The sequence below is a fragment of the Gobio gobio genome (assembly GCF_949357685.1).
Source record: "Gobio gobio genome assembly, chromosome: 8".
NCBI classification, from domain to species: Eukaryota; Metazoa; Chordata; class Actinopteri; order Cypriniformes; family Gobionidae; genus Gobio; species Gobio gobio.
In genome coordinates, this window is record NC_137114.1 from 12,024,093 (window position 1) to 12,038,032 (window position 13,940).

Consider the following 13,940-nt stretch of genomic DNA (forward strand, 5'->3'; position numbering starts at 1 on the left):
CATGCCACAATGCATTCTGGGTGCATCACGCAAAACTCATCTATGGCTCCCAGAATGCATTGTGGCATGAAGCATGTCACCATTGTTGAGATTCATAGGCAGATTCTTGATGTCTGTGTGTGAGTTCATCTCGCAGGAGTTAGAAGTGATTAGTGTACAATCGATTTCAAAATTTATTCAGCTTTTCTGATTAAAACAGTGTTGGATCTTCTCTAAAATCACAATAAAAAAAGTTAATAGGATATTGCTCAAACTCAGTCGTAAAATCAATGAATTAAATCATTATACAATGATCATATTCTCGACATCGAGCAGCCGACAGCATCTGATTGTGTTTACTCTTGCTTTTCTTGCCATAACAAACTCAGTTACAGCAGCCAGAGAAACACTAACGTTAAAACGTCATCAAACTGCCCAACTAAAGAAAACACTGATCACCATGATGGTCACATTAAAAACTAACAATTTTCACAACAGAATCAAACAAAAAATCTGTTAATTCTCAATAAGAGACGTCTGACAGAAATAAAGTCAGTCTGGTTAGTAATGTGTGAAGCTGGTAATGCTGTTTGTGGAGTTGTTTAATCCTCCTCTGCTGAGATCTTCAGAGATTTAATGTCTTTTTTATAGTCATTCGTAGTTCTTGTGTTTTTCTTTTTCTCTTTCCTTCAGTGATTCTACTCATTATCATCAGGTGTTCATCACTAATGGCCAATCATCACTTAATTAATCTCTCAATTATCTCATTAACTTTAACACTGATTCAGTGTTACTTTAACACTCTGTAGAGTGGGACCAAATGTTCTCTGAGCAGTGTTAATTTAACTCTGGGGATTTTACTGTGTGGGTATCTTTGGAATACTCATTTCAACATACTACGATTTGGGACGTACTAATTCTTTTTTTGAATACTATTTAGGACGGATAGTATGCGCACCATATGTTCCATTGGGTGTTTTAGTTGTCATGTCCACAGAAGTGCTTCCGGTTACAGACATCAAACATTCTTGTAGTTCCTCCATATTCCTGCTTGACATGGTGTGTGAGCCATAAATTATTATTCAACAGTTCTGGTTTCGAATTTGATCGGCTGAGCAGTGCTGATATACAGTCCAATATCAATCTGTCAGTCTTTTCAATCTTCACGTTAGTGGTGGGGAGTTTTCAGAGACTCTTTCTCAAGATCCAAGGCAATTGAAAAAAACATGCAAAACTATAGCCCAATTGCCAGGGCCTAGTCATGTCCCTGTCTGTAAGCATGATATATAAATATATTTGTCATCATTCTTGATTTCTTTTTTAGCAGTATTTGAATAATTATTTGCTCCTTTTCCTTTTGCAGATAAAATCATCCAATTCATCGGTACTTATCCGTGCAACATTTTGCCCACCCGTGCAGCAGCAGACATGCAAAGTTCTGAGGAGGAGAGTGCGTCTGGAACTGTGCTTCACAGGCTTATGCAAGAGCATCTGCGTTACGGAACAAGTGGAATTGAAGGAGGGGTAGAAAATGACGGTTCTCAGATGCTAAGCAACTTCACATCTACAGAGAACCTACTCCTTGAAAAGGAGGGTCAAGTAGCCCATTCATATCAACTTATGCCCTTGCAGTTTCAATCACGACAGGAACCTCAAGGTCAGGAGCATCAAGTGGACAGCAGTTCCATGGAAAAGACTGGTGGAGTGAGCCAGGGTACAGGTAAAGCAGTCCAAGCAGCCCAGACTTTGTCCGGATTTGACACCTTAGAACTCCCCTCTTATGAGGAGGCTAAAATCCAGTCTCAGCTGTACAGAGGACAGCAAAAACTGATGGACCCTCAGGCCCAAATCCCTGGCCACAACCAGCAGAGTGTTCAAAATCCAGACAACCTTTCAAACAATCTTCAACAAAATCAGAACCATGTCTTTCACAAGGAGGGCCATAAAAACCATGCACACCAAAGTCAGCACCAACACAATCAGGTTCAGCAGATACAGTCTTCAACAATGTCTGACAGTCCTGCAAGCTCACATTCCCATCTGAAATCACTTTCTAATACACACTCACTCTCTTCCCCTCCTTCTCTTTCGTCCTCTTCCACTTCTCTCTCAGCAGTTCCTGTGAAGGCCCTTGTGGAGGGTCAATCATGGGCCCAGCAAGGGGGCACTGGTGGTACATCTCTTGATGAAGGTCTGTCAGAGTTGAAACAGGGTCATGTTCGCTCACTCAGTGAAAGGATCATGCAACTCAGTCTAGAATGCACTGGAGCTAAGCAAGGTGTGGGACCTTGCAATTCACCTACCTCACGAGACACTATTTATTGTGGGGCTGACAATAAAGCAGATTCCCTCTCACCAACTAGTAGGACCTCCTTGAGTAACCTACAACTTCCACCACCACCATTACCCGTACCACAATGGACTTTGGATCAAAGAGGTCCTCCCCCAGAATATCCTTTTAAATTTAAGGTACAGACTATGCTTTCGCCCACATTACACTCCAACTCAGAATCTCTGGAACAGGGACACTTCTACAGTGATACCTTGACAGCAGCCATGTTGGAGACAGTGCCACTTAGAAATATAGCAAGGTAATTGTAACAGACATTTAAGGTGAATTGTGTAATTTCTGTGCCAGCACCAATTGGAACTGCAAAAATTAAGGTTTCCAAATTCCCCCAAACAGATTATTACAGGTAACCATTAACCATTGGCTGAGCCAGAGACTGACATGTTTGATCACTCAAACAAGCAATGTTTTTAAGGTGGCTCAGTGTTTATAATTTAAGCCAGAATATCAGTGACATACAAAGTTGTCTCTGCATTAAACTAACTCAAAACTATTTAACTTGTATATGGTAAACTGTTTTAACACTGGAAAATGTACACACTTCACCTATAAGAATTAATAATGAATAGGTGCTAACACATTCTCTGTATCTTTCTGTATTTTAGACATTGCCCTTTGTCTTCATCACAGCAGCAAACACAGACCAGTCCCATGGCTTCAGAGACTTGTAACCTTCCCTCACAGGCTTCTCAGCAACAGTATCAGGCTTTATCTCTGGCTCAGTCCCTGGGATTTCCTCTAGCTCAGACTGGATCTGAGACCCAGGGACTGTCTTCTTGTGTGGCCCTTTTTGGACAGCCTTTCCCAGGGGAAACGTATGCCATGGTAAGCCATGCCAAGCAGATGCTGGAGATCCTAAAAGAAGAAAACCAAAGCCTTAGACAAGAACTTCACAAGCAAAATGAGAAGGCCAGCAAACTAGAGCGGGTACTTGTCTGTCTGTCTGTCTGTTTGTCTATCTGTCTATCTTACAACTTAATTGGAACGTGGCAGAAATTAACTGTGGTGATGAACATTTTGTTGGGATACACTGTCCAGTGTGATTTTAATACAGCACTGACAGGAGGACACTGCCATTATTACATTACGGTGCAGCATTAATGGGATTTTGTGCTGTATTTGCAGTTGGAGTTGGAGGTTGTGCGCCTGTCAGAGGCACATGAGAGTTTAGTGAAGAGCACATCCAAACGGGATGCTTTGGAAAAAAACATGAGGAATAAATTAGAAGCAGAGATCAGGCGTCTTCATGATTTTAACAGAGACTTGAGAGGTGAGATAGTGCTCATGCTTTGATTAGAAGTTTAATTCATTATATTTGTTTGTTTATTTCGTTTATCTAAGCTGTTCTTGGGTCATGTGGCAAATAACGTTTTCATCATATGTGTTTTTAAGAGCGTTTGGAAACAGCCAATCGACAACTAGCCAGTAAGGAGCTGGAGGTACAAGAAGATGGACACTTGTATCTTGCACAGAGTGAGATTTTACTGCTTTTTGTGCATCATTACACAAAATGCTTTTTATACTATTTCTGTTTTCTTGTTGTTCAAAATATTTGTCTAGCTGCTCAACCCAAATTAATTCTTGCCTTCCTCCCTTAACTTCCTGTACCACTTCCTTGCTTGCACTCAAATCTCTCTCTTTGGGGAAAAAAACTAAAATTCCATGGTGAATAAAAACTGTGTTCTTGCCTCCGAAGTCTACAATAATATTTATATTTTAAGAGGGTCAGAATTGGATTTGGCAAATTTCAAGTTTTATTACAGGCAGGCATAGGTGTACCTCAGTCTATCCGATTTCCACACAGTAGAGCAATGCTAAACCACAACCGTGGCCTGTTACACAAAGCTTACTGAGTTTCAGAGTAGGTTGAGGGTTGGCATAAGCATAACCATATAATTCCAGCCTTGTTTTCAATAAACATTCTTTGTCGTCTCAGTGTTTGATTCAGAGTTTATGATTAACTCTAGTTTCAGAAAGAGCTTAAAGGGTTTGTTTACCCAAAAATAAAAATTCTGCCATTAATTACTTGCCCTCATGTTGTTCCAAACCCGTAAGACCTTTGTTCATCTCCGGAACACAAATTAAGATATTTTTGATGAAATCCACAGCCCAGAAAGGTAGTAAAGACATCATTAAAATAGTCCATGTAACTACAGTGGTTCAACGTTAATTCTATGAAGCGAAGAGAATACTTTTTATGCGCAAACACTCCCCCTCCCCACAATCTCTTCCTTCAACGTCATTCTCCTACGCTATTCACATATTAAAAACAGTACAGCACTTCCAGGTTCTGCGTCAGAATGCCAGCTCAGCATTGGCTAGCTCCTGCATCAGTATCATACAAATCCTTTGTGGTGCTCACTTGAACAGCGTTGGCCAATGGTGAGTCGGCATTCTCAGAACCTTGGTGCTGTACTGTGTTTACTACGTCAACAGCGTAGGAGACTGACTCAGAGGTGAAGAAATTCATGAATAGAGTTGTTATTTTTGCTTTGTTTTTTGCGCACAAAAAGTATTCCCGACGAAGGTTGAAACATTGGAGTCACATGGACTATTTTAATGATGTCTTCGACTTAACTGCCTTTCTGGGCCTTGTAAGTTGCAATGACGTTGCTGCCTATGGATGGTTTAGAAACCTCTCAGATTTCATCAAAAAAAAATTTATTTGTGTTGATTTTCGAAGGTCTTACGGGTTTGGAACGACATGAGGGGTGAGTAATTATTGACAGAATTTCCATTTTTGGGTGAACTAACCCTTTAAGGGTGTGTTCATACTTGTAGTTCAGTTTGCTTGTTTCGTTTGGTCTCTGGTTCTCTGAAACAACTTTTTATTTTGTAATTTTTTCCTCAGGAAGAGAAAGCCTGAAAGATCTAGAAAAATTTGAGATGGAGGCAGCCAATCTCCGATCAGCCAATGAGGATCATCAAAGACACATTGACATCTTAGAGCAGGCTTTAAATAATGCTCAGAGTAAAGTCGTCAAACTAGAGGAAGAGGTGAGTCTATACACCCTGAATCAACATTTTAAACAACAGGTGTTGGAAGAGCAGCGGCAAGGATCTTTGCAGTAGATTAAAATAAACATGATCCAATAGATGAAGAACACAGAAGCACAGGAGTGGAATGTCGAAAACACAGGGATGAGAAGGAAATTAGCAGAAGAGCCAAAACTGTGTCAAAACAAGAGTCTTTGAACATTCATCAACAAACCATAACCATAACTCCCCTTCCCAGTAGGTGCCTCCTGGCGCCGTAAACAAAAACAGTACCTTAATGGTGGTGGAGATGATGATGATTAACAGTTGGTGGGAAGGTGGGCCAGGACCCCCAAGCAGAACAGTACATGAGAGAATGGGCGGAGGAAGAGACCAAAGAGGAGCCAGTGGAGGAAGAGGCCATGAGGAAGCTGGCAGAGGAGGAGACCAAGAGGAAGTCTGCAGAGGAAGAGACCACAGGGAAGCCTGCAGAGGAAGAGAACATGGGGAAGCCTGCAGAGGAAGAGACCACGAAGAAGCCGGCTGAGAAAGAGACCACGGGGAATCCTGCAGAGGAAGAGAACATGGGGAAGCCGGCTGAGGAAGAGAACACGGGGAATCCTGCAGAGGAAGAGAACATGGGGAAGCCGGCTGAGGAAGAGAACACGGGGAATCCTGCAGAGGAAGAGACCACGAGGAAGCCGGCTGAGGAAGAGACCACGGGGAATCCTGCAGAGGAAGAGACCACGAGGAAGCCGGCTGAGGAAGAGACCACGAGGAAGCCGGCTGAGGAAGAGACCACGGGGAATCCTGCAGAGGAAGAGAACATGGGGAAGCCGGCTGAGGAAGAGAACACGGGGAATCCTGCAGAGGAAGAGAACATGGGGAAGCCGGCTGAGGAAGAGAACACGGGGAATCCTGCAGAGGAAGAGACCACGAGGAAGCCGGCTGAGGAAGAGACCACGAGGAAGCCGGCTGAGGAAGAGACCACGGGGAATCCTGCAGAGGAAGAGACCACGAGGAAGCCGGCTGAGGAAGAGACCATGAGGAAGCCGGCTGAGGAAGAGACCATGAGGAAGCCGGCTGAGGAAGAGACCACGAGGAAGCCTGCAGAGGAAGAGACCACGAGGAAGAGACCACAAGGAAACCGGGTGAGGAAGAGACCACGGGGTAGCCGGTGGAGGAGGAGACGTGTTTGGCCAATCACAACACAATGGGATAGTTGGCCAATCAGAGCACTCTGGGTTTTTCAGAAGGAGCCTTTGTAGAAACGGTAACTCAATCAGTGTATTTTAGACAGATTGGAAATGGTGCTTCTGCAATAATAGAATGTAAAAAGGAATGTGTTTTTTGAACATTAAAGCATGTTCACCTATTCTAAACTTTTAAAATAGCATCATATGACCCATTTAGCACTGGACAACTGATCTGTCACAGTGCGAGAAGGTCACTGCTGCACATACATTTATCTAGCGAGTGTTACTTGATTTCATGTGTGGTTTTGGTAACTTACAGAGATGTAGATAAGAGTGGCGTGTCATTGAAGGTTTAAAGTCCAGTCACTGTCTTGCTCCAGTCAGTTTTATTGTCTGCACGGAACTCGAATACTCCACTCTGACCCCTGTCCACCGCCAAAAGCGCAGACAGTGGGCACTTGAGCATCAGAACTGGACCACGGAGAAATGGAAGAAGATGGCCTGGTCTGCTGAATCACGTTTTCTTTTACATCACGGGGATGGCCAGGCAAGCCAGCGGAGGCAGTGTGATGCTTTGGGCAATGTTCTGCTGGGAAACATTGGGTCCTGCCATCCATGTGGATGTTACTTTGACACGTACCACCTACCTAAGCATTGTTGCAGACCACGTACGTACACCCTTTCATGAAAGCTGTATTCCCTGGTGCCTGTGGCCTCTTTCAGCAGGATAATGTGCCCTGCCACAAAGCAAAAATGGTTCAGGAATGGTTTGAGGAGCACAACGAGTTAGAGGGGTTGACTTGGCCTCCAAATTCCATAGATCTCAATCCAATCCAGCAGTCCGAATCATGGAGGCCCCACCTCGAAACCTACAGGACTTAAATGATCTGCTGCTAACATCTTGGTGCCAGATACCACAGCACACCTTCAGCGTCTAGTGGAGTCCATGCCTCGATGGGTCAGGGCTGTTTTGGCAGCATAAGTGGCACCAACACAATATAATGTTATGCCTAATCTGTGTAATTGAGAATGATTGGTTAAATTCACATCACATGCCTCAAATCACTTTGACTGGCCTATTATGGTGTTCACACCATAAATCTTGCATCTAATGTTCGTGAGCATTCCGCATCTGAGAATCAGTATGAATGAATCAGACTTGTGTAAAGGGACTGACTTATTATTCAGTGTGGAAAATTAGGCATTAATATCATGAAACTATGAAGCTGCTTTGAAATGAAAGCTGCTTTTGTCTTGTGAAAAGTGCCATAGAAATAAATAGCCTTGACTAATTAAATAGTAAAAAGCTCACCCAATTAGATAGCACTCCAATCAACATTAAGCAAAACTGTTATCCCTTGACAGAGGGTTTGTGTTACATTATACTGGACATGCCCGTATAGGAAGAGATCACTTAAACTTTTATTTACTATCTTTACAATCTGGCCGCATACTTAAATAAGGAAATTATAATAATTTAGATTAAAGAGAGACCAGAAATATGCTCTTAAGTAACTTCCAAGTAAATCATTATCTGTCTTCTGTCTGTCTGTGTGCTGTAGTTGAGTAAAAAGAAGAAGTATGTGGAGCGGGTGGAGAGGTTGCAGCATGCACTAGCGCAACTCCAGGTTGCATGTGAGAAACGCGAGCAGCTGGAACGACGTCTGCGCACTCGCCTGGAGAGAGAACTGGAATCATTGCGAACACAACAGGTCCGTGAATTGAATGTAAACTTCATTACAGTACAATGATTGAAACAATTATTGTATAAAGCGATATATTAATAAAGGTGACTTGACTTGACTGTGGAAATGGCAAAAACTTCAAAAAGCCCATCTTCCTCCTGCAATGCAATTAATTTACACATGCTACATAGTACAGCCAAGTCATGTTCATTGAATTAATTAAATGAATCTTTTTTTCAGTGTTAGTAAGGGAAAGTACAGAGAATTAAGATTTTGAAGGATTTAATTACTGAGATTACAATGTTTGGGATAATGTGGTCAGCTGCTCCACACAAACTCCATCTCTGTATTTCTGCTCTGACCCAGCCAGCGGAGCCATGTGGGGCCCAAATGGGTTTGACCTGGGCTATCTAACTGGGACCCAGACAGTTTTGCACCCAGTTTCCATGTAGGCCCCACATGGATTTGCCCAGATGAAATGAACACTACTTAGTGTGCACACTACAGGCTGTTTAATGTAACACTTAATCAGTGTTGGAGGTAATGAGATAATTAAGTGACTGAATAATGATTTTGTATTAGTGAAGAACACCTGCTGTTAACAAGCATAATCACTGAAGGAAAGAGAAACACAAGAACTACTTCCAGCCACAGCCTTGGATGAAATCAACTGAAGATAAAATACATTACATCTGATTAAACAACTCCACAAACAACACTATCTTCACTTATTACTAACCAGACTGACTTTATTTCTGTCAGACATCTACAGAAGTTCGTATTAAGAATTAAGAAGAGGCTTAGATGTTGATTACTTATTTGAAAGTAATAGTTTGATTTGATGTTACCATTGTGGCGATCAGTGTGTGCTTTAGTCAGGCTCTTGACTTTTTAACATTAGTTTTTCTCTTGACAGCTGTGTCTGTTTGTTATGGCGAGAACAGCAAGAGAAACTATAATCAGGTGCTGTAAGCTGATTGATGATAAGAATATAATCATCATATAATGTCTTAACTCATTGATATTATGTGGGAGGTTTATACGGGTAGTATGTTATTAATTTTGTTTTATTGTTACGATTCTACAGCAAGAGAATAACAATTTGATCAGAACATCAAACGATTTATAACACAGCATTTACATATTTTGGGATCCTGTGAGTTTTACTCGCACACAGACATCAAGAATCAGCATATGAATCTCAACAATGGTGACATGGTTCAATGGTGCAATGCATTCTGGGAGCCATGGATAAGTTTCATATGATGCACTCAGAATGCATTGCACCATGAAGCACGTCACCATTGTTGAGATTCATATGCTGATTCTTGATGTCTGTGTGCGAGTAAAACTCACAAGAGCTCAAAATATGTAAATGGTCTGTTGTAAATCGTTTGATGTGTTGATTCAATTCTATTATTCTCTTGCTGTAAAATCATAACAATAAAACAGAATTAATAACATACTACCCGTATAAACCTCCCAAATAATATCAATGAATTAAGCCAAGATTATATTCTTATCATCAATCAGCTTACAGCATCTGATTATGTTTTCTCTTGCTGTTCTCGCCATAACAAACAGACACAGCTGTCAAGAGAAAAACTAATGTTAAAAAGTCAAGAGCCTGACTAAAGCACACACTGATCGCCACAATGGTAACATCAAATCAAACTATTACTTTCAAATAAGTAATCAACATCTAAGCCTCTTCTTAATTCTTAATACGAACTTCTGTAGATGTCTGACAGAAATAAAGTCAGTCTGGTTAGTAATAAGTGAAGCTAATGTTGTTTGTGGAGTTTAATCAGATCTTGAGAGATGTAATGTATTTTATCTTCAGTTGATTTCATCCAAGGCTGTGGCTGGAAGTAGTTATTGTGTTTCTCTTTCCTTCAGTGATTATGCTTGTTAACAGCAGGTGTTCTTCACTAATACAAAATCATTATTCAATCACTTAATTATCTCATTACCTCCAACACTGATTAAGTGTTACATTAAACAGCCTGTAGTGTGCACACTAAGCAGTGTTCATTTCATCTGGGCAAATCCATGTGGGGCCTACATGGAAACTGGGTGCAAAACTGCTGGGTCCCAGTTAGGTAGCCCAGGTCAAACCCATTTGGGCCCCACATGGCTCTGCTGGCTGGGGAGTTTGGGTTACTTATGGCATATATTTGGAAAGGAATGTGCACCACCCATTTCAACAGATTTGTAATAAGAAAAGAGAAACCTGTTAACAGTTAATGTTTTTGTACCAAAATAAAAGCTTGATGATTTAATGATTGAAAAAGAAGGAATTAAAAAACATAAAATCGTCCAGCCCTATAGTTTCTAATACTACAAACAAGAAAGCAAAAAGAGAAAGAGTAGTGTAGTTTCTGTGCATATAATCTCCCCCTTAGATATGCTCTTGGGCATTTGATTAATGTAGCTAATATTTAAAACCTGAAGAATTGTGAATGATTATAGCATGATTGAAGTTCTGTTAAATACAAAAGAGCCTATCAACTAGCTGAACGCATGAACTAGCCTTTTCCTCAGAACATGAACATAACATGTTTTGTAATTTAGCAATAAGGTGGAAGAATGCTGGGTAGCACTTCATAATAAGTATATAGTAATAAAGTACTAAGGGACACTTAATACTAATGCAATTAATGTCAAGTAAAGGTTGGTTTAAAGCACTTAATGAATGACACGTTACTATTTTCCATGACCTAATCTAAAGTGAGAACTATTTATGCGGTGGCTCAGTGGTTAGCGCTCACAGCAAGAAGGTCCCCGGTTTGAGCCCTGGCTGAGCTAGGAGTCCTTTTTGTGTTGAGTTTGATGTTCTCCCTGTGTCAGCATGGGTTTCCTCCGTGTACTCCGGTTTCCCCCACAGTCCAAAGACATGCAGGTTAGGTGAATTGGACAGTCCAAATAATCTGTGTGTGATTATGTGTGTGTGTGAGAGCCCTATGATGGACTGGCCATCTGTCCAGGGTGCTTTCCCCTGCCTCTGGCCTTAGAAACTGGGATAGGATCCAGCCCCATGATTTAGAAGGCCATATAAGGAATAAAGAGAGAGAAGTTGTTAACAAAGCATAAAAAAATGATTTAACTATTTACATGAGCTAATTAAACAATAATAACTGGGTTAACACCCAGATCTTTCACAATGAAAAAAAATATATATTTAAGACGTACAATTTGAGATTGTTGTGTAGTTTACTAATTCAGTGGGGTCAAGTTATGGTTTTCCTAAAAGAGGTTTAACGACTGGCAGCTTGATAGGTTCTTAGGACATGTCCTTGAGATAGGGTGTTGTAATAATATTGAGGAGAGTTTCAGCAGCTATAGGGGTGCGTTCTACTTTCACTTTGTATGCCCTTCCCTCGCTAACTTGCCACCATCTCATTGACTTGGTTGTACGCCATTACTTACATTGCACAAGTGAACACTACTGGCAGAAAGCCATGCAATGGGTTGAATTGGAATTGCCTTTGATAACTTAGAATTCGCTATGGAGCTGATTTATTATTTACATTGTTTGAATTTGTGCGGTCGGGGTAACTTAGGCGTGATCCACATGTGGAATATATGAAGCTTCCTGAAGTGTACATCGCTTGCTCAGAATCAAGTGGTTGGCCATTTTTTTCACTTATTCATTTATTTTGAATTTTGAAAAGTAGAAACAAAATGCTTCTGGCTTGCTCAATGTGTGAATAACCCTGTAAAGCCTGACGCATTAAATCATAGCCAGAAAAACTAATTTTGTTTTAAAAAGACAAAAGTTTTTTATTATTTAATCTTAAAGGGATAGTTTAGCCAAAAATGAAAATTCTGTCATCATTTACTCATCCTTAAGTTGTTCCAAACCTGTATGAGTTTCTTTGTTCTGCTGAACACAAAAGAAGATAGAGTGAAGAATGTTTGTAACCAAGCAGATAAAGCAACTATTGACTACCATAGGTGGAAAAAAAATACTATGGTAGTCAATGGTTGCTCTATCTGCTTTGTTACAAACATTCTTCACTCTATCTTCTTTTGTGTTCAGCAGAACAAAGAAACTCATACAGGTTTGGAACAACTTAAGGGTGAGTAAATGATGACAGAATTTTCATTTTTGGGTGAACTATCCCTTTAAGACAAAATAATAATTTTTAAATAAAAAAAAAAAAAAAAAAAAATGTATGCAATAAAATGATGATTATACAAATAAATCTTCACATTTTAACACGATTAAAAAAAAAGTATGGATAATCAAGTTGCTTCAATACAGTAAGTGTTCATTTTGAAATATTACTAACAATATAAAAGTTATTCTTAAGTTAGGTTTATAAAAATCAGTAAAGAATTCAGCAAAAAGAGACATGTACCACATCTTGCTTAAAAAAAGCATACAATTTCAATCAGAGGGCAGAAGCAGTGTAGTATTATAGGCCTGGTGTAATTTGTGAATCAAATAGAATACAGTAGGCTTTATAGGGTTAAATTATTATGAAGTGAATTTTTATCTGGTCCCTGACTCCCTGTTTAAACAATTTAGAGGTGGGCAACCACAGTAAGAATAGATATCCGTCTAAAGGTTTTCAAGATATTACTAATTGAAATTAAATCCTTACCCTGTGTTAAACATAATCCTTTAAAGACTGCTAATTCAATTCAATTAAAAAAAAACCTCACATCAGTTCATATCACTTTTCCACACCCTGTTAAATTCACTTAGGACAACTAATCGTATTTTCACTAATACTTTTTGAGGCTTGTCTTGACTTTACTTGAGGGATGGGCTCCAAGAACAGGGTCAATGTGTTGATGCTGGTTTTGGATGTGCATGTGTCTTGTTTGGTCCGGTCTGTTTAACGCTATCAGGTCAATGTGCTCCATAACAGAGATGTGCTTAGGTTGGTGTACATCTATTTATGTAATAGTACATTACGTGCCCAAACACATTATCTGTTTGCCACGGAAGGGAGTTGTCAACTGCAACGGACCTAAATGTTAGAGAGCAATTATCCAGCCAAACATTACTCAAAACCACTGTCTGTCTCTGTGTGTTTAGCGTGCTGGTGTAGGCGTTTCCCTCACTGTGCGTGAGTCCAGTGCTCCTGCACTACTGGATCTGCTAAGGGAGAGAGAGGAAAGGATTCTGGGATTGGAGGCTGATATGACATGCTGGGAGCAGAAGTACTTCGAAGAAAGTGCAATGAGACACTTCGCCATGGAGGCCGCAGCTACAGCCGCAGCACAGCGGTTCGTACACACACACATTTACCCAGCTTTCTATATAAAGGCATTGGAAAGTAAATTTGTATTTGCACATTTACAGAAAATCATGCCTTTGTGTCTTAAAGCCCTCCATGAGAAAACCAAAGGTGACCAAATCACTGTCAGGAAACCCTAGGGCTCTTTCTTGTCTCTTATGCAATATGTTCTCATAATCTCATATTGAGTTTCAATGTGTTTCATATACACAACAAAATCCCCAGTGTTAAATGAACACTCCTCAGTGTACATATGTGTCCACACTGGTGACAATCAATGAAAAGCTTCAAGCTGCAATGCATGCTGGTACCAACAATCAAAACACCCCGATGGGTCCCAGCATGCATTAATTATGCATCTGAATTGAGACAAATTTTCTTTGGATCTTACTAATTGCTTTTACTTTTGTATTTTGTACTTTTTGTTTTACTTTTTGTGACTTTTTATAGCTTGTTTTATGTTCAGAGTGGATCTGTTTATCTGATTTTTTTTTTATTGTCA

At 40.3% G+C, this 13,940-nt stretch overlaps 1 protein-coding gene across 4 annotated transcripts in view; it reads left to right on the plus strand.

Annotated features, from left to right (window-relative positions):
- Nucleotides 1-13,940, plus strand: part of amotl1 (angiomotin like 1) — a 38,195-nt gene that overhangs the window by 8,527 nt on the left and 15,728 nt on the right. For all 4 annotated transcript variants that reach the window (XM_079824479.1, XM_079824477.1, XM_079824478.1 and 1 more), the window contains exons 2-8: nucleotides 1,343-2,570; nucleotides 2,935-3,256; nucleotides 3,455-3,599; nucleotides 3,722-3,802; nucleotides 5,181-5,326; nucleotides 8,064-8,213; nucleotides 13,237-13,427. In XM_079824479.1, coding sequence (XP_079680605.1) covers nucleotides 1,408-2,570; nucleotides 2,935-3,256; nucleotides 3,455-3,599; nucleotides 3,722-3,802; nucleotides 5,181-5,326; nucleotides 8,064-8,213; nucleotides 13,237-13,427 — 2,198 coding nt within the window. In that variant the 5' untranslated portion in view covers nucleotides 1,343-1,407. The remainder of the gene's footprint in view (nucleotides 1-1,342; nucleotides 2,571-2,934; nucleotides 3,257-3,454; nucleotides 3,600-3,721; nucleotides 3,803-5,180; nucleotides 5,327-8,063; nucleotides 8,214-13,236; nucleotides 13,428-13,940) is intronic.